Source organism: Schistocerca serialis, chromosome 2, assembly GCF_023864345.2.
Source record: "Schistocerca serialis cubense isolate TAMUIC-IGC-003099 chromosome 2, iqSchSeri2.2, whole genome shotgun sequence".
NCBI lineage: Eukaryota > Metazoa > Arthropoda > Insecta > Orthoptera > Acrididae > Schistocerca > Schistocerca serialis.
In genome coordinates this window covers 1,080,945,688-1,080,973,673 of record NC_064639.1, presented here as the reverse complement: position 1 = coordinate 1,080,973,673, position 27,986 = coordinate 1,080,945,688, and the positions used below count along the sequence as shown (strand labels likewise).

The 27,986-nt window shown below is 39.8% G+C and overlaps 1 protein-coding gene across 1 annotated transcript in view; it reads left to right on the top strand.

Moving 5' to 3' along the window:
• Nucleotides 1-27,986, top strand: part of LOC126458525 (serine-rich adhesin for platelets-like) — a 188,351-nt gene that overhangs the window by 137,885 nt on the left and 22,480 nt on the right. Inside the window, exons 14-16 of the mRNA XM_050095628.1 lie at nucleotides 6,241-6,538; nucleotides 13,738-13,925; nucleotides 16,639-16,867. Of these exons, the coding sequence (XP_049951585.1) occupies nucleotides 6,241-6,538; nucleotides 13,738-13,925; nucleotides 16,639-16,867 (715 nt within the window). The remainder of the gene's footprint in view (nucleotides 1-6,240; nucleotides 6,539-13,737; nucleotides 13,926-16,638; nucleotides 16,868-27,986) is intronic.

Here is a 27,986-nt window from a genome sequence, read left to right as displayed (position 1 = left end):
GTCAATAGCCTTTCGCTCCCTGTATTTTACCCCTGTCACCTTCAGAATTTGAAAGAGAGTAACATTATGAGGAAAATATCTGGCCAGAATACACTGTGCATTAAGTGATGTTTATGGTGAGTTAATAGTGGTGAGTTAATAGTGGACCAGTGCACAGTTTCACATTTTGGCTAATCACATATGTGAGTGTCATGTAAGATCAACAGTGGCTCAAAACCAGGAAGGTGGCAAACTTCACCGGATGAACAAACTGTTAAACTTGTGACAGATGGTCTTCAAGAAGTTGTCATGTAGCACATGAAGAAATTTCTGAAGCTACAGGGCTTCCATAAACATCAGTGTTCCATGCTTTGACAAATTAGTTAAACAACAGAGAAATTTCATTGTAATGGGTTCTGCACTGAACAGAAGTGTAAATGGCCAGATGTTGTAACCTCGGTGGAATACAGATATAACATTGAAAGTAAAGCTTTCTTGTGTAAAATTGTTGTTGATGATGAAATGTGGGTTAGAGACTTTGATCCAGAGTTGAAATCACAGTCAAATGACCAAATAAATTTTTATTGAAGTCAAAGGTCAAACAAATGACGATCTTCACTTATGATTCCAGTGGAGTCTTCATTATAGGCTGAGATCCTTTTGGACATTATGTAACAGGAGTGTATTATCATTAATTCATTCAATGACTGAACAGAAAAATGAAAAAAAGAAAACTGATAACAGTTGCTCAAGGTTTGGTCACTGTTCATGACAATGCTTGCCTGCACAACACTGATGTCATAACTGGCAAACAATGCAAACGTAGTTGGTAAGTGTTACCTCTTGGGCCCTATAGTCCTGATATTAATCTGCCAAACTTGACTTATTCCCAGCATTGGAGCAACATATGCAAGAAATCACTATTCATCTCTGGAAGATCTTTCTGCCCCTTTTATCCGAGTCATTTGTCAGCTGAAAAAAAGATGGCATGTTAGATGGAACTGTGAAACTCCTCCAGCATTGGGACATGGGTCATTGAGAAGCAAGGATGTTATACTGAAGGACTGTGAAAAGATAATGCCCAATAAACATGTAAATAAGGAAATAAAATATTTGCATCATATGTGAAATTACTCTCATGATGCAGTGAGACAAATAACGAGCATAAAAAAGAAAGAAAAAGAAGGAAACATTAAAGCAAAAATATTAAAATTGTTACTCACCATAAAAATCACACATTGAGTTGCAGACAGGCACAGTGAAGAGACTGTTACACATTTAGCTTTTGGCCAAAGCATTCTTCAGAAAAGAGAAAACACATCTTTACACAAGCAAGATATCTCACACACACGGCTGCCGTCTCTGGCAGCTTGGACTGTTGGACTGTAATGCAGCTGTCATGCTGAGTGGAAGTCTCGAGTGGGGCAGGGAAGGTGGAGAGATAGCAGTGTACAGGTGGGGAGGAAAGAAGAGCATTCTTTGGCAGTGAGTGTAGGGACTAGATGTAGGCATGACAAAACTGCCAGATGCAGCATTGGAAGGCTGTGGGGCAGGGTGATGGGGGGAGGGGGAGGGTGACCGACAAAGGAGAAAGCAAGGAGGGGGAAAGAAGGGTGAGTGAGTTGGCAGAAGGCAGCACACAGTGAGAGTGAGGTGACATGAATAGGGAAGAGGTGAACGGGGGGGGGGGGGGGGGGGGGGGCGGAGAGGGGGGGTTAAGATGGTTGGGTGGGAGGTGTGGGGACAGTTGGTTACTGTAGATTCAGTCCATGATAATTTCAGGAACAAAGAATGTGCTGTATGGATAAGTCCCATCTGCACGGTTCAAAAAAGCTGGTGGTTGAGGTTGTGAAGCAGCTATTGAAATCAAGCATGTTAACGTTAAGCTACATGTTGTGCCACAAGTTGGTCTACGATGCTCTTGGCCACAGTTTAGCAGTAGCCGTTCATTCTGGTGGTCAGCTGGTTGGTGTCATACCAATATGAAAAGCTGTACAATGATTTCAGGAGAGCTGGTATATGACATTGGTGCTTTCACAGGTGGCCCAGCATCTGATGGGCTAGGATAAACCTGTGGCAGGACTGGAGTAGGAAGTGCTGGGTTGGATGGTAGGACAGGTCTTGCACATGGGTCTTCCACAGGGATTTGATCCCTTGACAAGGGGTTATGATTGGGAGTGGCATAGGGATGTTGTGGAGGTTGAGTGGGCAATGGAACACCACTTAAGGAGGGGTGGGGAGGATTGTGGATAGGATGTTCCTCATGTCAGGACATGATGGTAGGTAATCAAAGCCCTTTCAAAAGATGTGATTCAGTGTTCCAGTCCAAGGTGGTAATGGGTATACAGTCTGGCCACCCGGGGATGGTGTATTTGCAGTGACAAGATCTTCACAGACAGACACTATCGCCCAGACATAATCAACAAACAGATCTCTTATGCCATTTCCCAACACAACCCCAGTCCTTCCACCAGCCCCAAGAATCAGCTGCAGATGAGTGCTCCCTTTGTTCGCCTCTATCTAGTCTCTGCACACTCGGCCAGACAGCACTCATCTCTCCCCCACACCTGTAAAGTGCTATCACTCGCCCTTCCCTGTGCCACACCAGATTGCTGCTTATTAGTATGACAGTTGCATTCCACTCTGAGGTGCTGGAAATGTGTGTGTGTGTGTGTGTGTGTGTGTGTGTGTGTGTGTGTGTGTGTGTGTGTCTTCTCTTTTCTGAAGATGACTTGGACCGAAAGCTAAGTAACAGTCTTTTCATTTTGCCTGTCTGCATCTCAGTGTGTCATCTTTACAGTGAGTACCTTGTAAAAGTCGCAGACCGATGACAATTACTCAGAAATCAGTTGAACGAGTATTTTGAAAGTTATTTCTTTCAGGGATGAATTACAATGTTTAAGGGTCTTTCAATGTATCTCAGCCTGGCATCTGTTTTTCTACTATTAATTTTATGTGGTGATTACACTTTAGGCAGCTCCTAGGTATTTTATGGTAGTTACTGAAGTTACCTTGGCCAAGTGGTGTACCAAGGTGCTTAACATGCATTTGTTGGAATAACAGCTGTCTGTTTAGTAACTATGAACTAACTAGGTACAGCTTTAGATGATAAAGGTCCACACATGAGTACAACTGAATTGTCCTTGTGAGACAATACGTACCGAGTGCCCACTATGACGAAGCGTTGCGAGAGCCAGATGTGATAGGGCTGGAGATTAGCAAAGAGCTGGCCATGGCAGGACTGACTGGATAGCAGACAGGACAGGCCAGCCACGACAGGACCAGTGATGACTGCACTGATGCCAAAAGTGATGACGATGAGCTGGATGGAGTCCAGTGGTGTCTCACAGGCAAGGGCTGGACCATTACCAGAGGAACATCTGGTGTGGAATTCTGTCAACAAGAATGGAGTGCTGTACTGCACAGCAACATGGTAAACAAACTTGATGGCAGGAGGCCTGCTGTGGCACACACAAAATTTTCAGAGACCCTGTCTGAAAACTGGAAAAAAACTGAAGAACCTGAGTGAGCTGTATGGAGCTCCTCAGCAGGACCTGAATTGCCCAACCCCTGAATGGAAGTGCTGGAAGCAACAATTAATTGCCTGATCCCTATGATGTAGGGCTGGGGGCAACAATGGCTCCAGTGATTGAGAATAAACTGCAGGTGAACTAGAACCTGAATGAACAGATACGTGAAGAATTCACAGACCAGTAACAGAAAGTAAAGAGTGTGCACATTGGAACAACACACAAACGGGCCACCTGACTTACCCAGAAGAGAGGACATTTTCTAGGACTTGCCTCTGCTGAGAAAGGCGAAATAGACCTGATCCTGTACCCAGTTGGGACACTCTTGTACTGTAGTAGGGTTTGAACACAGAGTGACTTAATACAGTAACATGAGTATGTTGCCCCATTGAGATGAATGAACACGTAAGCAAAATTGAACAACTAAGAGAGAACGAAAGCCTGTTCCAGCAAAACTGAAGGAAAGAACATCAGAAAACACTTGAATACATGTGAAGAAGTGGCCTCATCGTCCATATCTTGTCCAGGCACCGTGAACCTTGGAAAGTGGTTCAATTGTCCAACTGAAATGCAACACGACATGGCAGCATCAGGCTCGGTGTGGTGCCAGGTTCGGTGTGGTGGAGAGGAGATGGCTGGGTGACATGGATGAGACCAGGATCTGGCACTGCAACCAGCAAACTGAGAGCAGGTTTCAGAGTAGAGCAAATCTTAAGCAGGCACTGTACTGAGAATCCACAGAAACTATGAGTGTCACATGCATCCGAGTCACCAGTCAAGGTATGGCAGACGAGGGAAGAGTACTGACTCACAAACCATTAGCCTCATCACCAGTTGAAGCAACCATGGCCATCTAGTGTAACAAGGTAACGATTGATATTAATGGACTGGGATAACAATTGTTTGTTCATTAACCATGAATTAACTTAGTGCAGCTTCAGAGGGTGGATGTCCATATGTGAGTACAACTGAATTGTCCTTCTGAGATGATTCCTAGCTATTATGAGGAACTCCACAATCATCAATAGTGGCAATGAGCAGGGAGGTGCTGTGGAAGTGTAGAGACATGGCCCCACAAGCTGTGAGCTTGTGGGCAGTCAAGGAACAGCTCCCGTGAAGCAGGGCCGTCTGGGGTGGCTGGCAGAGATTCCAATGGCTATGATTCTATTGAAGGCACATGGGATCTACCAGAGCAGCTGACAGGAGTGCAGTAGCTCATATACTAACAAAGGCACGAGACAACTCTGTTTGATGGATAGCAGCAGCAGCAGCAGCAGCAGCAGCAGCAGGCATTGTTGTCTGAAACTTAGGCAGCTGGCAGTTGGTCTGCAGCCTGTAGCTGAACACTGTCAGGGGGCAGAATGGTGACCTAAATACCTATCACTGCGACCTGTGTGCCATGTATCAGTGTGGTTTGCAACCCCCAGGCACTGTGGTGGCTGCAGGAGGCTTGGTGGCAAACCGTCCAGTGACTCTTCTGTTGTGAAACAATCTCACTAGGTAAGGCAGGGATCCGTGAAGTATATCTGCAAGTTTATTGGCTGAATATGTAGGGGCCAGCCTTACATATACCACACTTACTGTTTCCAGTGATTTGTTACCAATACTGTAATCATACAGTAGTAGATTTCTTTGCCTATTTATGCAAAATAAATAAGCTTTTTCTACATTTAGGTTCACCTACCAGTCCCTGCACAAATTATCCATTCTCTGCAGGTCCTCCTGCAGTTCACTACTGTCTTCTGGCATTGCTGCCTTCTTATAGACATCCGTTTCATCTGCAAACAGACTTACGAAGCTTCCAACATTCTCCACCAGATCGTCCATATACATTGTAAACAGTAATGATTCTATCAGATGTGGAGTACTCCAGAAATTACCATTATATCTTTTAATTTTGTTCTGTTGAGAGTAATATGTCCAGTTCTGTCTGCAGAGAATTCCCCAATCCAGGTAAAAATCTGGTCCCATACTCGGTAAGGTTGTATTTTGTGCTATAAAGAATAGCGCAGAACTGAGTCAGATACCTTCCTGGAGTCAGGGAACACAGCCTTAGCCTGGACCCTGGTGAATTCGATGCTTTGGATCTCATGGACAGAGTTGAGTTGAGTTTTACAAAATCTCTGTTTTTGAGGTCGTGTTTGATTTTATAGAGGAGAATTTTGTTCTCAAAGAACTTCATAATGCGTGAGCATGAAATACGTTCCATAATTGGATAATAGGTTGACATCGGTGATATAGGACTGTAATTATGTGCATCTGTCATACAACCATTCTCGTAAACAAAAATGACATGCTCTTTTTTCCCCATTGCTAAGTATCCAGTGACCTGTGATAAACTGCTAGAAGGGGAACAACTTTGAGAACATGTTGATCACACTTGAGTTGTCACCTTTCTTCTGTTAATTACCATAGTTTGTTAGGAGTTCACATTTATTCATTAGGCAGTCAATAACTAATTTGTCACTTTCTAAGATATAAAAAGTTTTATTGTGTGTCAAAAGAGCAAGCCATTAGATAGGTCCATGAAACATTTGACAATGTGCAGTCTATTTTTTAAGGCCCATGCATGTTCCATTTTCACCACAATTTATGTATCGTAAACACAGTAGTTTATTTTTCTGGGCAGAGCTTTTCTCTGTGTCTCTTTTCTTCACATATTTGTGTCTGTAAAGATTCCAGACTAATTTTCATATTAAAGTTTTTCTGATTATATTTTTCATTTTATCAGAATGACAAAGTGCCTGCCAAAGTAGTTCAAAATGAAAGTTCTGGAGGGACATCAGCCAAAAGGAAATTAAGTAGTGGCGATGCAAAGGGTACAAAAACAGCAAAAAGAGTGGCCCGCTCTACTAGTCAAGATAAAAATCAACATGGAATCATTACAAAACGGCAGAAAAGGAACAGATGTATAGCAGGAACAAAAGAGGTCAGTCGACAGGTTCCTGCTCTTCCTGCGACTAACACTGCTAGTGAGACAGAAGGAGAAGATTTACCACTCAGTGTTTACAGCAGCAGATCTTCACCACGTAAGTAACTGTCCTCACATTTTTGCTGTATCACCAACTTTGGAGAATATCTAACCAAAAAGGAATTTTGGTTTCTTGATGTAAACCAAATACGGGCAGCTTATTCGGCATTAGATTAAGATTTGTACAAAAGTTCTTACTTAAGTTATTAATCATCTTCCTTAACATCTATTTCAACATCATTTAGCATTCGACTTTAATCAACTACTTACTGCCGCATACATCCTGTGCCAACTAAACGTCTTCTTTCTCTCTACACTTGTCTTCGCTTGCTTGCACGTATAAATAATGCTGTATATGCAGCAAGTGCTAAGAGTTGCTCTTGTCTAATACTGAACAATTATTTCTATTTTAATTGTCTTAAATACTTAAGTTAGTGCATCTGGCATGGCCTAACAATATCACTGTATTTATTTCACTCTCTCCATTTTCCTTTATTTGATGTGATACATGATGTGTGTGGCATTTTGATGAAAGCTTAATGGCTGTCAGTTGTGTAATCGTTTAATTCTTCATTCTGGTGTGCAATGTCAGAATATACTTTGCCATATGAAGAATCATATAGTGACTCTTTTGTGTAATTTTAAAAATGTACTGATTATTCTCTGGCATATCTAATCTGCAGTGCAAATCTAAGTACACATACACTAGCTACCTGAGCCAAAGGTTACTTCACCTGTAAAAATTAAGAAAGATGTTGGAGCATGTAAGATTAATTAGAAATGAAGTCTGAAAATAACACAAGTCCTCAAATAAAGCAGGCCTAGATCAGGAGGGAGCAGGAAGTAAAACCGATGAAGGAAAGAATTAAAATTCAGGAGACAAAAGTAAAATATTATGTGCAACATACATAGATGGACATGTATTTACTTATGTCTTTATGAATGTCTTAACATGATGCCTTTGTAATAGATTTGCTTCACAAATTTACAGACTCCTTGTATTGTGCTAATTTTGTAAAAAGTGATCTACACACACACACACACACACACACACACACACACACACACTCTCTCTCTCTCTCTCTCTCTCTCTCTCTCTCTCTCTCTCTCTCTCTCTCCCTCTATTTATGAAAGAGATATGTACACAAGATGCTACCAGGAACAGTGCAAGCTACCTTTAGTCTGTATTCCCAAACAAAATCCAGTCCAAGCCTTATCAGAGTTTGATCTATTACAAACAGTCAACCAGAATACCATCATAGTCAGTGTTAACATTGATGACGTACACTTCACTACTCATACCAGTAGTGATGTAGACCAGCTTATATTCCAGAGTTTGGTGTAATCCTGTCTGAGGATGCATCTAGAGGATCGGTACCATCACAGTAATAATACATCATCTGTCAGTAGTAATGTTCTGCTAGATACTCAGTTTCCAAGGTGACATGATATGACACTGCAACATTGGTTTTGCCAGTGATGGTTTTATTACAATATGATATGGTACCACACCCGAAAAATCTTCCCAGGGAACTTACACAACCATAAGATGCAGGTGTGCATGGATCAGAGGAGCTGCCCCTGGCAAAGGCAGTAGGCCAATGTCCATGGACGCCACTGTGGAAGGCCGAGGCAGAGAACCAAATGGTTGCTGACGAAGATAATGGAGGCAAAGTTGATCTTGATGCTGCCACAGAAGTCTGTGGCAGAGGCCATGGTACGGCAGGCAGAGATCACCCTGCTTATCCGGTTTAAGTGGCATCCTAACTGATGGACCTTACGGAAGGACAAGGCTCCAGAAATGATGTAAACCAGTAGTGGTCACAGCATATCCAAAAGGATGTGCTGAGGGTGACCATGAAGCCACTCCATTGGGTTTCATCCCTTGATCAGGGTGGACCTTTAAGTTTCTAGAAAGCTGCACAGGGCATTAAATGTGTGTGACATCATTAACTTAGGAAACTGTGTTTTAAAGATATGCATAAAGCATTCCGCATGACTGTTGAAGGCCAGCTGAGATGATTTGGTGGGAAGGTGTTGAATTCCATTAGTCACAAAACTGCACGAAGTCATAGGAAGTAAATGCCATCCAGTTATCAAACACAAAGATGTGTGTGATGCCTTCAAGTGCAAAGACTTTTTCCAAGGCCATGATAGTAGTGGCAGTAATGACCTAAGACATGCAGAACACAGAAGGGAAGTGAGGAAAAGAGTCAATCATGACAAGGCACGTGGATTCCAAAAATGGGCCAGAAAAATCTAAATTGGTATGCTTCCATAATTCACAGCATCAGTTCAGGAAGAGAACCACTCAAGAGATGCAGCTTGATGGACCTGACAGACCATGCCCACAATGTATGAGTCAGTGTTTGGTCAGAATACATGTCATACCAAACTTTTCATTCGGGAGCAGAAGAAATCAGGATGTGGCATTGGTCCTCATCCGAGAACAACAGAACCCCCCTTGATTTAAGTGTAGTTGATGTTGTCATGGCTAAGGGATGAAATTTTTGCCTGGAAGGCATGTCCAGCCATTATGTTGTACAGAGTGAAGAAGACAATGTAACATCAGATTCTTGCGGCTGGTAGCTGCAACAATGCACTTTGTTAAGGGAAAGGTGGAAATGGCTGAATGCAGATCTGAATTGATCTGGAAACACATTAATTTATGTTGGTCAAAGGCTGAGTCAAGTCCCCCGAGAATTGGGACAGTGCATCTGCATTTGTGTATAACATCATAGCACAATACTTGATCGAATAATGAACATAAGGCAATTAAAGTACCCAGCACTGTAGGTGGAGGGTGGTCTGGTCTGATGCTTGTGGATGCAGATGGTGAGCAGTGGGTGATGATCCATAACAATATGAAATTTTTATTCATAAAAGAATAATTTATGAATAAATTATAGTGAGTGCCTCCCGCTGTGTTTGAGAATAGTGTTGTTGAGAAGCAGGTAAGGTCTTAGAAGTGTATATGATAGGGCACTCAGGGCTATACATATATACACTCCTGGAAATAGAAAAAAGAACACATTGACACCGGTGTGTCAGACCCACCATACTTGCTCCGGACACTGCGAGAGGGCTGTACAAGCAATGATCACACGCACGGCACAGCGGACACACCAGGAACCGCGGTGTTGGCCGTCGAATGGCGCTAGCTGCGCAGCATTTGTGCACCGCCGCCGTCAGTGTCAGCCAGTTTGCCGTGGCATACGGAGCTCCATCGCAGTCTTTAACACTGGTAGCATGCCGCGACAGCGTGGACGTGAACCGTATGTGCAGTTGACGGACTTTGAGCGAGGGCGTATAGTGGGCATGCGGGAGGCCGGGTGGACGAACCGCCGAATTGCTCAACACGTGGGGCGTGAGGTCTCCACAGTACATCGATGTTGTCGCCAGTGGTCGGCGGAAGGTGCACGTGCCCGTCGACCTGGGACCGGACCGCAGCGACGCACGGATGCACGCCAAGACCGTAGGATCCTACGCAGTGCCGTAGGGGACCGCACCGCCACTTCCCAGCAAATTAGGGACACTGTTGCTCCTGGGGTATCGGCGAGGACCATTCGCAACCGTCTCCATGAAGCTGGGCTACGGTCCCGCACACCGTTAGGCCGTCTTCCGCTCACGCCCCAACATCGTGCAGCCCGCCTCCAGTGGTGTCGCGACAGGCGTGAATGGAGGGACGAATGGAGACGTGTCGTCTTCAGCGATGAGAGTCGCTTCTGCCTTGGTGCCAATGATGGTCGTATGCGTGTTTGGCGCCGTGCAGGTGAGCGCCACAATCAGGACTGCACACGACCGAGGCACACAGGGCCAACACCCGGCATCATGGTGTGGGGAGCGATCTCCTACACTGGCCGTACACCACTGGTGATCGTCGAGGGGACACTGAATAGTGCACGGTACATCCAAACCGTCATCGAACCCATCGTTCTACCATTCCTAGACCGGCAAGGGAACTTGCTGTTCCAACAGGACAATGCACGTCCGCATGTATCCCGTGCCACCCAACGTGCTCTAGAAGGTGTAAGTCAACTACCCTGGCCAGCAACATCTCCGGATCTGTCCCCCATTGAGCATGTTTGGGACTGGATGAAGCGTCGTCTCACGCGGTCTGCACGTCCAGCACGAACGCTGGTCCAACTGAGGCGCCAGGTGGAAATGGCATGGCAAGCCGTTCCACAGGACTACATCCAGCATCTCTACGATCGTCTCCATGGGAGAATAGCAGCCTGCATTGCTGCGAAAGGTGGATATACACTGTACTAGTGCCGACATTGTGCATGCTCTGTTGCCTGTGTCTATGTGCCTGTGGTTCTGTCAGTGTGATCATGTGATGTATCTGACCCCAGGAATGTGTCAATAAAGTTTCCCCTTCCTGGGACAATGAATTCACGGTGTTCTTATTTCAATTTCCAGGAGTGTATATGGGAGGGCTATGGCATTACTATGCGGGAGGGAAGGAGGCATGTCACTTGCAATTATGAGAAGTAAACCAGGGGTGTACACTGCTAAACACAGTGCCTGCTTAAGGGAATTTTTTTGAAGCATGGTGATCCTCGGGAACTGTGACCATAATATTGTCAAGGTATGCAGCACACTTGGGATGCAGTAATTGGAAACTTCCGTAACAAAGGCACTTGATGATGTCCATAGGTCCAAAGATTTGTCTGTGCTGCCTACAGTGGAAGTGACTCTAAACTTAAGTGAATTGATTGGTTTAGCAAAGACACAGAAGCATTGGTGCTCAAAATTAACCTCACAGGATGTTTGCCAGTGTAAGTACATTTTCTGGGCTGCGTTTTGAGAAGTTAGCACTTCCATAGATTGCTCACTCACATGGTCCTATTCTTTAGGTTGGCCTGTGTTGCATCGGAAATGCTAAAACATACCTCTTTCCAGTATCTTCTTTTGCCATGAAAAGTTGCTTGCTGATGGGGGTACATTCTGCGTGCATGGCAAAGAAAAAAATGACACCTCTTCCTGTGTAGCCAATCACCACTGGTGTTGTTATTTACGTGACTGCCTTAGCCATGGTGCAGGTAAAGGGTGTTCCAAAGGTATAGTGACGTTCCATACAACCAGTGCTGGAGAGCTAACTGCTGCAACATCTTCTTCCTTCATGTATACAGTTTGGGCTGCTGGGCTGTTTCACAGATTTGAGCTATTCACATTACTTCTGCCAAAGGAGGATTTGATTTCCTCATTGCATGGTTTCTCACATCAAGCTGTGCATAAGCGACACAAAATGGCTGATAAGGAGTCCATGTTGTTCTGCCCTCACAAAAATTTGTAATTTCTACCTAATCCCTGGAGATTGGCAGCCCCGTCTGCATGAAATTGATTGAGACACATTTTTCACTGCTAGAATTCTTGCAATAAAAAGAGAATGTTCTAGGCACTTCACGTTCTTCAGATTTATTAATGGCTCTAGTTTTTGTATTAGATGAAACAGTCCAGGATTTATATATAAGAATGTGGTCTTTTGTCCTTCCATATCAGAAATTTGACAAGCTGAAAAATATAACTACAGCAGTAAGCATTCTGCTCATCACGTTGTTTGTTGAGTGGTGAAAAGGCTGTAAACATGTCTCTCCTGGGAGACATTCCTGCTACAGTCGCTAATGCTCACATTGCCTGTAATATAGCCGTAATCAGCACCTGATAGACTTATGTGACTGGTGTTAGGAGATGCCATAGTTTCCTCTATGGTTGAAAAACCCGTGCTCTCAAATAACTACAAAAATTTTAAAAGTGTAATCTACATCCATTACAGTTCCTGTCCTTGTTGCCACTTCTGTAAAAGGTGATCTACACACAGAGTTAATGGAGTTATTCACAAGAAGTTATATACACTGTCTGTCCTAAAAGTTCGGAGACTGTTTTTACTTGTGGCATGTAAGTGACATCAGTATAGTAAGTACAATGGCAGCTTAAAGTAATCACTGTAAACAACAGATATGCATTCAGCCAGTCAGTTGTGAGTAGGCAGAGTCAAGAAGTGAACATGTGACCATTAGCATGTCAACATCACAGTGTTGCAGAACTCTTAAATTGTGTGTTCAAGACATTCTACAAAATGTTGTGAAGAAAAGGAAAGTGCATGTAAAGTTTTTTCTGCACACCTTGAATGCTCGAACAAAAAACACCACCACTTGTATGTCTGCTGAGACTTGATTGAAGTGAAAAATGCAGACAATTCTTTTGTGGGGGAAAAAATCATAATGAGTGGCGAGGCCTGGTTTTATGAATATGAATAAAAAGACATGAAGTGTAGAACTGGTCTGCATTGTTTCACAAAGACCAAAGGAGGTACGAATGTGACATGCAATGTGATCAACATCCCAAAGATGGATTTCTCTGAACATTTTATTTGGTCATATGAACATTCTGTCCCATTTTATTCAAGTGGGTGGAGACTATGTAGAAGACCTGAAGGATTAAAACCACCGATCTTTTGTCTACTTTTTATTGTGTAGTCTCAAAACTTTTGGGACTGATGCTGTATATACAGCTAGGAACAGTGCAAGCCATCTTAAGTTCACATTCTCAAACAAAGCTGTATCAGTGATCTGTCTGCTAGAAATAGTCCACCAGAGCAACATTGTAGCACATTCAGTAACATTTGTGGTGCGCTCTCCACTGCTTAGGGTGGTGTTCGACCTTCCTATATGCTAGAGCGTGGCTGTCTTGGAGAGCAGCATCATCCATGTAGTGGCATCACAGTGGTTGATAGAAATGTTGTGCCAGTTATTCAGTTTCCGTGGTAAAATCAGGAGGCACTACTACAGCTATATTAGTTGGAGAAAATCACACCTGATAACTTCTCGAGATGTGCTTTAGAGATTTCATATTTTGATCGTAGTGTTGTCTTTTCTGGTGATAAATCTCATATAACTATACATCGCCATTCTAAGAAATCATCGTACATTCTGCTGGCTATGACATATAAAATAGCTCTCCTCGAAAATAATTCTGTCTGCACTAGCAGCCAGGATGCATAAGGCACTAGACAGCTGTAGGTTCAGTTACAGAAGATGTATTCTGGGAATCAAAAGGTACACTTCCCTTGTGATATAAACATCTTTGTTGTATTTTATTATTATTTTTATTTAAAAAATCAAATTTTGTTAGTAATTATTTAAATTTCACCATGATTGGATACATTTTAGCATTTTCATAATTTCTGTTTTTTTTTTAATTGCGTAATATTTAGGATTTTCTAAACAAAAGTTTTTGTTTTGTTTTTTGCAGCATCCTGTTTGCTGACAGCTTCACACTTAAATACAGACAAGCAGCGTGTTCTGACTGCATCAGGAGGTTTGTTTTATGCTGGCACTCTGAGTGCAATCCGTCCACCTGATGTATACGGTGTGACTTTGGATGGAGAACGTGGGAACCGTCAGCATATCTATAGCCGGGAGGAAGTGCTGAAGGATGCGGTGAGTTGCAAGAGCATCCTAATGCTCCGCAAAACTATTTATTTAAATAGACACTTCACAATGCTGCCTTTGTGAAACTATTTCACCCTGTTAAATGAGTATGCAGCACAGTCAGTGATACATCATCATCAGATATTCATCACTTTTTCATCTAATTATTAAAGGACATATTTACAGCCTTTAATTTGTATTTTAAGTAAATAATTTCATTCAGCTCTCTTTTCCATTAACTTGATAGTACAACAAAAGAATTGGTAGTGATACTGTATTGTTTCATGATGTAATGACTCATTCATAAAGCTTACATAAAATTTCATTCAGCCATTAATACAGCATCGAAAACTGGAATATTTCTGATGAGCTTTTGGTTAAATATTTAACATAAAAAACATGAAATGCTGCCCTTAATGATTTAAAATATGTATTATGTAGCAGTAATTGTCACACTGTATGTTGGACTCTGAAAGTTCAAGTGAGCTATGGCATGACTATTCCCCAGAAAATTCAAAATTGTTCATTATAAATATAAGGGGTCCATCAGTGTCCAAAATATGAGGTGACAATGTGTTTGCACTGACTCACTCATGTATCAAAATTAGAGAATCCCATTTTCCTTAAAATGTGTCTGTATACTAGAAAGATAGGTATTTTCCTCTGAAATCTCAGTGTTTATCAGGCTTCTCATGTTAGGTTAAGATTTAGTGTGATTGATTGAACAGCATGCCAAGTACATTAAAGGACTTCGTCGTTGTCAAAAAATTGTAGCAGGGCTATTTGAAATAAGTGAAATTAGTTTCTTTTTAAGTCCAGGTTATTTACTGTTGTTTTTCTTCAGTACTTGAAAATAGACAGGAGTTTTTCAGTAATTAACTAGTTTATCCGTGAGGGTATGTAGTTGTTACATTGAATTTTCCTGTTGGTTTCTTTCTGTGGTTTCTTAGCCTTTCGTGGACCTTATCATATTCTTTTCAGAGCAGAGAGAGAGAGGGAGAGAGAGAAAGAAAGAATGTGAAATATGTGCATTTTGAAAGATTATTGTTTTTAATCATGTGCTTTCTACTCTACTTTTATGGGCTATTGGTTGTCACTTCTTGTTTGCTGTTACTACAACTATTACTGCTACTACTGTTCCTGTTACCACAACCATCACTTTATTGCAAATGATTATTGTGTTTTTTCCCCAGTTAAGTGTACAGTTTGTGGTAAAGATAGGAAGGAAATGTAATAAAGAATTTTTTTATCAAAATTGACTGTTTTCGATGTTGTTACTACCATACATTTCACTAACAGTAAAAGTTCATAAGTTATGAACTGATATTATATTCATTGCATTTAATTTTCACTACATTCAATCATAAAATGCTGCTTACCATTTTACTATGTAGCTGAGCATAATGTATTGTTTGTTTTATGTAGCTGAAGTAGTATAGTCGCACAAATAGTATAAGATGCACAGGTGGCAAATTAATGTTATACCTTACCTTTGAAACTAGAGTGCAATTTTTGTTCTTCATTGTTGTTTTCAGATCTTCAAAATTGATGTAGTACTCCCAATGTTCCAATTGTATATGTGTGAAAATTTTCAAATTAATTTGCTTGAAAATTCAGGTTCTTTCAGAAAAATAAGTGAATATGGTAAACTAAAATTTGTCACCATGCAAAAACTTTTTTTTATATAATGGTAAGTACATACATTTTTCTGTTAAGATCAATTACAAAATTAAATTAGATCATGAATTAAAAACACAGCAATGCTATCAGCAGATATAATTTGAAAAGATATTAATTCTAAAAGTAATGTGAACAGTGGATTTTAGCCAAAATGAAATTAGTTCACACGGAAATGCTGCATTTACTTATCTTGGAAGTTCATAATTTATTTGGAAAGAACTGAACTGCCATAAATAGTACTTAAAATTGAGTTTTCACTTAAGTTTGTACAAAAGCTATTGATTCTTCACAAATCGTACAGAAGAAACAATAATTTCCCCAGCTGCCTTCTTTTGTTGCCATTGTCTTGTATTCTAGTATGCAGATTTCCGTTGTCTCTCTGATCTTCCTGTTCAGCAAAGGGAAATTACAATTTGTGCCATTCTTGAAAAACTTTTCTTCAGTGTAGTACAAAAAACGGCCTCAAGAGTTGAATATTATATTATCAGTATTTGTTGCAACTATACTGTTTCTTCATGGCTGAGGGGGAGATTGCTATTAACCTTGAGGCTGATCTCAAAATATTTTTTTTTCCCAAAATAGAGGGATTACCCTTGTCATAACATGAAATGAAATGTCTGTCATCTGATTGTGTTCCCACTGTTTGCCCAGATATTATTTACTTTTTTAAAATTAAGTCACTACTATTCAATCATAACACATGAACAACATGAATTGATTCTACCAAAATTTCCAGAATGAAATTTTCACTCTGCAGCGGAGTGTGCACTGATATGAAACTTCCTAACAGATTAAAACTGTGTGCCTGACCGAGACTCGAAGGTCCCGAGTTCGAGTCTTGGTCCGGCACACAGTTTTAATCTGCCAGGAAGTTTCCTACCAAAATTCCTAATTAAAAATTTGACTGCTGTTTCTGCTGCCCTGTAGTATGTGATTAGTCTCTTTTTACAAAGTTCAAAACTGGGTAGCACGACTTATACTTCTGTTTGATAGGATAATTCTAATTGTTTTCTTTGTAAGTGATAGAAAATGTCTGCTGCAGATCCTAGAGGTGCGGCTGTCGAGCACTGCGGACCTTCCTCCTGGTACTCGATTGTGTGCCTATTGGAGCCAACAGTATCGTTGTCTCTACCCAGGCACTGTGGCACAACCATCTAGTCCAGACCCTGAGCTCGATCGACAATTTGTCAGCGTTGAGTTTGACGATGGTGACAATGGTCGTATCAACATAGATGATATAAGATTGCTGCCACCTGACTACCCCGTTGTTGGTGAGTTCCACTAAAAGAATAAAATGCATTTGTTCTTATTCTTATACCTTTTCCTTCCAAGAAGTGTGGATAACTGATTTCATAAAAAGGAGGAAACTAATGAAAGATGCATTGAAATTAATATTACCTATTTAGAATTGGCACAGAGTATTTTGTATTCACTGTGGTGAAAGTTGTTGCACCAAGTTTCTCATGTCATAACGATTCTTGCATGACAATAGTTGACAGAGAAACCATTTCTGGAAGTTGGGTACCAAACAGTTTTGTAAAAACCTGTTACTGGAACTTGTAGGGTAATAGTAGTGTCACCCACAATGACCAACTTATACAGACTAAAGATCTGTTTTTACTGACAAACTTCAAGGTTTACTCACATTGTTGAGAGAGCATTTAGTTAACCAGTAGTCTGTAAAGATTTTAATTTCTTGAAGCTTTTTGAAACTTGTACCGCACACGCACTCACAAGAACATGCTGAAAAGTAATGCCTCCAAATTTTTTATGTGAAAACTTTTAAAGATTTATAAGTGAAAGAAATGTTATTGACATTCTAAAAGCTTTATAAGTATAAAATAAATGTTATTAACATTCTACATCTTTATTTTTTTCATGTCTACATATTTATTTCTCACAGTCACCCCACTAACGAACACATTTCTCCCAACGAGAGACTGCATTTTTGAGACCATCAGTGTAGAATGTTTGACTTTGTTGATGGAGCTACATCACTGCAGCTTGCACCACTTTTTATCACTATCAAAGTGCAGTCCTTGAAGGTGTTCCTTCAGTTTTGTAAACAAATGAAAATTAGATGGGGCCAAGACAGGACTTCATGGAGGATGATCAGTGACTGTGAACTCAATGCATTGGATTGTTTCACATGTCACTGCACTCGTGCCTGGTCTGGCATTTTCATGCTGAGGGAGAGGGCACTCCATTGTGGAAGAACTCTTAAGAGTTTGAAACTCTATTACAGCATGCTCATTCACCGACATAGTTACTTTAGACGCTTCCATGCTACAGGCTGCAATTAGCTATCTAGTGGCAGAGGGCTTCAAGTATGTAGACCTGAAGAATAAAGATGCAGAATGTTAATAACATTGTTTTATTTGAAAAGCTTTAATAGTTTTCAGCATAAAAATTTTGGAGGCATTACTGTACAGTATGCCCCCACATTTAGTTGGTTTTCTTTTCTTTTTTAAAAAAATTTTATTTGCTTATTATCATAACTTCTGATTTTACTTGAGATGATTCCTATTATTTAGTTACTTCATAAGTTATTATCAGGTTGAAGTTAAATGAAAGATGACAACAGCACTATCATGAGATTTTATGTGCTGCGTTGTAAACATTCAAAGATCGCAAGTCGTGAGATTCCAATTGATACTGCCCTTATAGGGTTGCAAAATTCTCGGTAACCACTGAAGATTTTCTCTAATCCCATAAAGTGCTAGAGCATATAAAACAGGGACAGCCAGAATTCTGCATATACATGGTGCTCTTGTTCACAAGCAGGTTTCTGTCACCTGGCTGTACAAGTCACCTACTATTAAGCGACACTGTCTGTATGGGAAGAGGGAGAAACTGCAATCGCACCACATTTAGATGGCAATGCAATCGCACTAGGAAACTGAATGTCCAGACTGTGACTTGGTTTTGTATTTCATAACAACATAGGTCATGAACAAAAAAAGTTCAGTGTTGTTTGTTTTTGGCTCACTGAAGACATAATAAAATTTATTCTCATGCAAACTGCCAGCATATGGGCAGATGCAGACAATTTCACATATTTTTGTCACTCGGTCTACCACATAATTGTGACTCAGTTTGTTTCATAATCAAAAAAAGTCTTTAGCGCACATTTATTGATGAAAGGTTTATCTCAAGTTTGCAACCTCATTATGGAGATGTGGAAACTCTTCTGGAGTAAAACAGTGTAGAATTCCTGGATGGTTTTTTCAAAGAAGAACTTGTCTTTTAAACTGGAATTTAATCACGGATCAGTTGGTTCCGTTTGGAGATGTACAGGAGTTCTTTAAACTGAAACAACAAACAGTCTCAAAAACAGATGTAAGGTTGGCTGTGTCCTCAAAATATGTAGAAAATTATTTATGTAATTCTTTCAGTGCCACAATGAATTCTTCAAGATTTGTTTTCTTTAACGCCAGTGATTTCAGGAAAATGGATAGCATTTTTGTCAGCCATGCCTCTTCCACAATGCAATTTTCTTTATAAATGCACCCCAACAAATCAGTAATACGTTGTTTCTCACTTTGAGACACCTTACTGTTGGTAGCATGCAGTTAATTCCACTTAAAGAGAGGTCTGTAATCCATTTTGTATGTTATAATTTTGTTTCCTGCTTTCCTTTTCTCTCCAGAAACTCAACAGTGTCGTGTCTTAAATGAAAAAATTGTTCCAGGCATATCCTTCTCAGCCGTAAAATATAATGTCTCCATACTCTTTGTTCAGTTCCAACAAAAACTGTACGCAACTGACGATTTAATAATATAATAGATGGAAACATTCCACGCGGGAAAAATATATTTAAAAACAAAGTTGATGTGACTTACCATACGAAAGCGCTGGCAGGTCGATAGAAACACAAACAGACATATACATACACACAAAATTCAAGCTTTCGCAACAAACTGTTGCCTCATCAGGAAAGAGGGAAGGAGAGGGAATGACGAAAGGAAGTGAGTTTTAAGGGAGAGGGTAAGGAGTCATTCCAATCCCGGGAGCGGAAAGACTTACCTTAGGGGGAAAAAAGGACGGGTATACACTCGCGCGCGCGCGCACACACACACATATCCATCCACACATATACAGACACAAGCAGACATATTTTCCCCCTAAGGTAAGTCTTTCCGCTCCCGGGATTGGAATGACTCCTTACCCTCTCCCTTAAAACCCACTTCCTTTCGTCTTTCCCTCTCCTTCCCTCTTTCCTGATGAGGCAACAGTTTGTTGCGAAAGCTTGAATTTTGTGTGTATGTATGTGTCTGTTTGTGTTTCTATCGACCTGCCAGCGCTTTCATATGACGATTTAATAATCCGTACAACTTATGAATATTTACTGTTCATACCAACAGTTCCATGACATGCTTCATGCGTGCTAATTTAGCACCAATTTGCTCTTTCACTGTCAACTAAATCTTCAAATTATTTTTGCATTGTTCTGTAATGCCATTCCATAGTAAATGTGCAGTTCTCATTGATTATGTGACTGTATAATATACATTAAGAATTCTCATCCTTCCCTTCTGTAATTCCCGTTCATTTTTAAAGGTTGGGACCATAGATCACTTGACTGGCTCTTCTTGTGCTAATGACCACTAGATCTATAAACTTCCTTTATACCAAGAACAAATAGGAAAGGAGAAAAAGCTCTGATACTGCAATACTGCAGAACTGAAAAAGTCGTGTCAAGCAAAAAATGTAACACTAAATGCCTGAAGAAAGAGTGTCACATCACACTGTTAAATGAAATAATGTGCTGTACTGAGTAGTTCAGAGAAGGACTGAACAAATCCAAGACTGCTGAGATGGGACGAGGACGAGTGAATTCTGTATGCCACTGTCAAGCATGATTTAAAACATCGATGTACAGTTTATTAAAATTGCAGAAGTCAGCATTCTAAAAAGCAACACTCAAAACCCCCCAGGATACTAAAGATTTGACATGATGCAGTAGTGCAACCTGTCTTTGGTTAAGTGTATTGTGGCACCACTATCCCTGTCTGTTGCTGATCATCTTAGATGTCTTCACCAATTTCTTTTAAGTTTTATTTCGTTTGTGCTAACCTATATGCTACTTGACTTACCTGCAGTTACTTTTCAGTTTCGTGGTACAGTAGTTGCGTTGTTCTATCACAAAAAAGAATTATTAAAGTTGCATAATACATTTTTGTTTGTTTGCAGGTACATGCTTACATGCCTAATACATGTTGAAGTGCTCGCGACACAATACGATAGCATATTCCTAGAAGACCCAAAACAAAATGGCTTCACCTACTGATAAAATGGAAAGTTGTGCAGTAATTCAGTTTTGGCAGCAGCAGAGATGTTGCAGCTGTGTTATGGCATATCCAAATGACTTCTTTAGCCATCTGGATTGGGTTGTTTTAACTGCCACACATTTCATTGCTGCTGAAAATGAATCTCTCAATGATACTCCACTTTATCAATGGGCATGCCATTACATTTTAGCTCCTCTGGTACTGCTGCACAAGAATTTCAATGTGTGCCAGGGCTGTAGACATATAATTACAAACAAACAAAAATAATTCCTCCCTCCCCATCTCCCAGGGATAATTAAAACTTTGACTACCCTTCATAGTATAGCAACAAAATACACGGAGGTGTCAGAAGTCATGGGATATCTCCTAGTATTGTGTCGGACCTCTTTTATTTTCCTGGCATTGTGCAGCACCTCGACTTGGCTTGGAAGTCCCCTGCAGAAATATTGAACCATGTCCATAATTGTGAAAGTGTTGCCAGTGCAGAATTTTGTGCATGAACTGGCCTCTCAATTATGCCCCATAAATGTTCAATGGGATCACGTCAGGTGATCTGGGTGGCCAAATCATTCATTGAAATTGTCCAGAATTTTCTTGAAACCAATTGTGAACAATTATGGTCCGGTGACATGGTTTATTCTCATCCATAAAAATTCCATCATTGTTTGGGAACATGAAGTCCATGAATGGCTCCAAATGATCCCCAAATAGCCAAATATAACCATTTCCAGCCAGTGATCATTTCAGTTGGACCAGAGGACCCAGTCCATTCAATGTAAACGTAGCGCACACTATTATGGAACCACCACCAGCTTGCACAGAGATTTGTTGACAGCTTGGGTCTATTGCTTCATGGGGTCTGCACCAGACTCAAGCCCTACCATCAGCTCTTACCAACTGAAATTGAGACTCATCTGACCATGCTATGGTTTTCCAATCATCTAGGGTCCAACCAATATGCTTGAAAGCTCAGGAGAGGTGCTGCAGGTGATGTTGTGCTGTTAGCAAAGACACTCACATCGAACATCTGCTGCCATAGCCCATTAACATCAGTTTTGTCACACTGTCCTAATAGATATGTTCAGCATTCTGCAGTTATTTCACGTAGTGTTGCTTGTCTGTTAGCACTGACAAATCTATGCAAACGCTACTGCTCTCGGTCGTTAAGTGGAGACCATCAACCACTGAGTTGTCCATAGTGACAGGTAACACCTGAAATTTAGCATTCTTGCCACACTCTTGCACTGAGGATCTTGGAATACTGAATTCCCTAGTAATTTCTGAAATGGAATGTACCACACTTCTAGCTCCAACTACTGTTCCATGTTCAGAGTCTGCTAATTCCTGTCATGTGATTGTAATCACATCAGAAACCTTTTCACATGAATCACCTGAGTACAAATGACAACTCCACCAGTGCACTGTCCTTTTATGCCTTGTGTACACGATACCACCGCCATATATATGTGCATATCACTAACCAATAACTTTTGTCACCTTAATTAATTACGACTGGCACAGCATAGTTACTGTGCATGTCAGTAACAACATGAAAATGCTCTTAAGTAAATTCACGTACATTTTGCATAAGGACTACTAAGATACGATATGATTAGGATTCATACAGAGGCATAGACTCTGTCTTACCTTGCTGTTTCTGCAAGTGGAACAGGAATGGAAATGACAAGTAGTGATACAGGACATCCTCCCTCATACTTCGTGTGGTGGCTTGCGGAGTATGTATGTAGATGGAGACTAATACTAATTCTGAGTGCTTTTTCACATTTGTGAACTACTACCCGTTGTACAGATTTACCTTCCCACTATCTAAATTTCCATTGTTTGTCAGTGATAACTAAGAGCTTGAGTTCAGCATGTGTGTGTGTGTGTGTGTGTGTGTGTGTGTGTGTGTGTGATGGAAAGAGCAGTAGTAACTGTGATATAAAAAATGATTCCTTTTATAATAACATACAATATAATGGGCAGAGGACTTAACAATAACAAAAAAAGACAAACAAAAAAAGTTGATCTTTTAATTTTATAGGTGTGTTGCTTTCGTAATCACACTAAACTATTGAGAATGAAACAAATACTAAAGACTTCCTCATATTGTTCCGTACTTTGAAAGTTTTGGTGATGCTACTGAAAAATTAAATTTCTCCTTAGTTGTCTTTGTGATACAGCATATTATATTCTATTAAACAGTATATTTCATTTAAAAAAATGATAATTTACTGTACAACAAATTACTGTTGTTGTTACAGGAATAGGTTGTTTGAGGTCTGATACTTTCCTTTCCTCATCTCTGTTCTTAAAACATTGTCACTAAGTCGTTTTTGGACGATCATAGTAAAACATTTTCATTTGCTTGTGATATAATGTCACATGAAGATTCAAACTGCTAACCTGTGTGAAAATTATTACAGGAGAAAGCTATATTTGTGTAATTAAACATCATTGATTGTTTTTTTAATTATAAAAAAATGAGATACTCTATTGTGGCTGCAAGTGGCATAAATCTGAACTACTCCTGTTATGCCATTTTTTGTAATTACAATAAACAAATAATATATTTCATTTGATATAAAAAAATACTTCAATTCTAGAAAGCTTTCTTTTTGTGCTGTAAAGATACTTCCAAAGTGCACAAGAAAATGTCATCACATAATAAACTTTGCTTCCATGTGGGTACACACATAAGTACATATGTAATGTGGTATTTTTTAATGCTGCTATACATTTTGAACCAATGTTTCTGTGGTGGGAAAAACTTTCAGGGAAGGTGGGGAACTCTAAAGTAGCAAAACAAAATAACTCTCAGTCCAGAAATACACAGCAAAATTATATAAACCAGAATAGCTGCCAACAGGTATTGGAATGTAGTTATACCCATCAAGCAATTGACAATGTTTATTCAACCCTTCTGATACATGAGTGGTAAGTGATAATGGTTGGTGGTAGCTAAAATGGTTTGCCAATGTAACACTCCCCTTCCTTCTATAACTAAAAAAAGCATTTGAATTGCAATTGCTTCTACAGAACAATGAAGTGTAGTGCAATAACAGTAATTGTGGCCTGTCTGTTGGACTTAGCTACCAATTAATGTAAAGTTGTAACAATAAGAACCTTACAACAGTATTTTAACTAAATTATAATTACAGAAATTGATACAGAGAGAAACATACCATGGAATACTTAATAAATAAAATGTAAACACAAATTTTCTAGTCAGAATTAAGTAATATACATCATTTCAGCTTCACTTTTGCTACACATTTGTTTTCAACAATCGGATATTATCAGATTTCAACTAAACATATAATTACTTTACCAAATATGTTACTAATATTTGTGTTAGAACATTGCATTGTATAGACACACATCATCTTTTTACTTATATTTGGAATTATGAAAATAGTAAGATTATAACCGTGTTTAAATGGCAAAAAGACACATCTTTTACATAATTAAATGACAGTTATGTTGAATATGCTAGCAGATTGTGAAATGAATAGTAATCAGTGATAGTGAAAATCGAAAGCTGTAATGGTAAACATTTGCATATATAGTGAAAGGTGGGTCTGCAAGATTGCTAAAGAAGAGTATTGTATTCTTCAGTAGTTTGTCAGGATCTGTTACAGTACACCAAACACACCACCAGATGGTGACACTTGGACTTTTATTAACCCCTCATGACCAACTTCTTTCTTCTGCCTTACAGCCTCAGCTGTGTAACATGTCACACATATGAGAGTGCTTCATCATGTCCACTTGTCAACTCTACGAATGCTTAACTAATAAACTGCTCAAAACTACTGAACAATAGAATGAATACAGAAAACTGTGCAGATTTGTTGGTGTGGCTATATCCTCTATTATTGCTCATAAAAATGCAGTTAAAGTTAATGGAACTACATTAACAGAATTATATTATTGTAAAGCATGATCTCTTAATACTCTTGGAGGAATAATAATGTTTACTTTTTTTCTAATCAGATGAACGCACACTCAACATTCTTTAGATAACTTTAAAAACTCTTACTTTTTCAGTTTCCATCAGAACTCACAGGGGTTTGTCAGTAGCTAGGTACAGTTTTTGAAATAGTTTGCATGCATACAAGCACAAAAATGTTCCTAAGAAATTTGAATGTATGCTAAACAGAAGAAAAGTTTGTCACTGTATTAGTTTGGTGCATAAGTTCATAGCATTTTTGTTTTGCATTTTTGGTATTCCTGTTGGTATGGGTTTACTTATCTATTGTCATTTATGATTTGTAGTTGGCTGTTGCTATTTAAGTTTAAATATTGCCATTTTGTTATTTGTAGGTAGTAAGTGCAACTGTGGATACTAGAAAATGGAATGCCAAATGGAGAAATCGCAACATTTCCAGCATATTTTTCTGTTTAAGTTCAATTGGAGGGTTACAGCAACTGCAGCAGCTAGAAATAGTTGCGCTATGTATGTGGATAATGCCATTGGACAGTGTGTGGCAAGAAAATGGTTTTCTCTTTTAAGGAGAATCATTTTGACCTTAGTGGCTCTCCACATTCAGGAAGACCTTTGGGGTTCATTGAAGGTGATTTAAACACATTGATTCACAATGATCCATGTCAGTGTACTCGATAACTGGCAAATGTGATGAAGTGTGATCAACATTCAATGGGAAAGTTTCAAAAATCGGGTGTATAGATACAGCATGCTCTAAGCCAAAATCGCAAAAACCAGCAGGAGGCCATATGTGCACCTCTGCTTGCTCGTCATTGATTGCCTCCTGAACAACATTGGCCATTTCTATCTTGTACCATTACAGGTGATGAGAAATGGTGTTTTTATGCTACCATAAGGACAGATAAGAGTGGCTGAGCCCAAACAAAGCAGCAACTCCCGTACAAAGACCTGCACACATCCACAAATACTGATGTTAGGCATACGGTGGAACAGCAATGATGTGATATACTACAAATTGCTTCGGTGAAGTGTAACCATCACAGCTGACATTTACTGTCAACACCTGAGATGTCTTACAGACACAGTCCACGAACATTGACCAGGCAGACTGCATGAAGTGATGCTACTCCAAAATAATGCCCACCGGCATTCTGATAGAATGACAAAAAACGCTATACAGTAATTGGGTTGGGAGGTTATTCTACACCCATCTCATTCACTCAATCTCGTGCCCTCAGATTTTCATCTTCTCCGCTCTATATTGAACAACTGTCAAGGAACTTCCTCTCTGGATGAAAATGCGCTCCAAACATGGCTTGATGAGATCTTCACCTCAAAACCATGTGATTTCTACAGTTGTGGAACCAAAAAGATACCCCAGCTTGCAGACTGTTGTAAATAGTAAAGGACAAAATATTATTGATGAACTAAGGTCTGTTATGTGTATCTGTTGTGTTTACCAACTTACAGAAAAATACTATGAACTTGTGCACCAACATAATGCAAATGAAGAATACATATCACCCTGCCATCTGGCAGCTGCCTCACTAACAATATCAGAAACTATTAAAAATACATTTGAATAGTGTGATAGTGTATTCTATTGCACATGCTTGTGGGATCAATCTATTTTTGCACATCATTAATCAGAGATCTGGTATTTGACTACTAAATAACTGTACCTGCAGTATCTCACTTTTGAGTGAGATGTGCTTATATATGCAACAAAATAAAAACAGTATGGGATATAGTGAAGACAGTCGGGGGGACCAAAGAGGAAGAGGAACAGATAGCTCTACAAATAGATGAGACACTGGTAACAAGTGCATGTAGTGTTGCAAATCTTTTAAACAAGTACGTTATTTCTACTCATCATATAGCAGACATGCCGAGTCACAGATAAGCACAAGAAAATATCTGTCGCAAATAAAGCTTTCGGCCAGTAAGGCCTGCATCAAAAATAGACAACAGATATACAATTTCATAATATCTTTACATTCCATCCTGGGTTTTCCATTGTTTCAGTACTTTTTTTCTGTTACTGACAGCTTGGGGTTATCTGATTTGGTGAACCGTGCAGTGGAGTATCTGAGACTAGTCTTTAAAATAACTTCAGTAAAATGGAAGTGACACTTACGTCTCCTGAAGAAGTAGTATCCATCATAAAATCCTTAAAATCTATCTATTCTAGTGGGTACAATAACATACCAACAAAGTTAATCAAAGGGTGCTCCTGTGAGTTGAGTTCTATCTTAAGTTATTTGTGTAATTGATCTCTTAACAGTAGAACATTTACAGAATGGCTAAAATATGCTGAAGTTAAGCCTTTTAAGAAGAAGGGGGACAAAGAGATACCATCAAACTATTGACGAATTTCACTTTTGCTAGTGTTTCCAAACATGTTTGAGAAGGTTGTGTTCAAGCATTTCCTTAAGCATCTGACTGCAAATAATATATTGTCCAAGTTACAGTTTGGGTTTTGAAAGGGTTGTGATATAGAGAACACTAGTTAAATTAGCAGGGAGAATGTACTTAATTCATTAGATAATAAATTAGAGGCTAGTGGCATTTTCTGTTACCTGACAAAAGCCTTTGAATGTTTGAACCACAGCATTCTCTTAAGTAAATTAGAATATTATGGAGTCATCAGCAATGCTACGAAATGGTTTGAGTCGTATCTAACTAATAGGAAACAAAAGTTGTCTTTGTGAAATACCTGTGCAGTAAGCAGATCAGTCTCCATCTGATGGGGAATTAATTACTTGTGGTGTTCCTCAAGGTTCCTTCGAGGGGATATTGCTTTTTCTTTTGTACCTTAATGGCCTCTCATCTGTTACATTGCCAGATGCTAACTTTGTTTTGTTTGCAGATGATACAAACATTGCAATAACAAAGAAAAAATCAGTTATTGATAATATAATGTAAACAGATAGATAAGATATCTACTCACCGAGCAGCAGCAGGGGAAAACACACACAAAAGGATTTAACTTTTACAAGCTTTCAGAGCCAGTGGCTCCTTCTGGCAGAAGAGTTGAAGGGGAAAGAACAGGGTTGAAGGAAACGGACTAAATAGGTTTAGAGAAAGGGGTACAGTTCAGCAAAGTCACCTAGAACCCCGGGCCAGGCGAGAGTTATCAATGAGATAAGA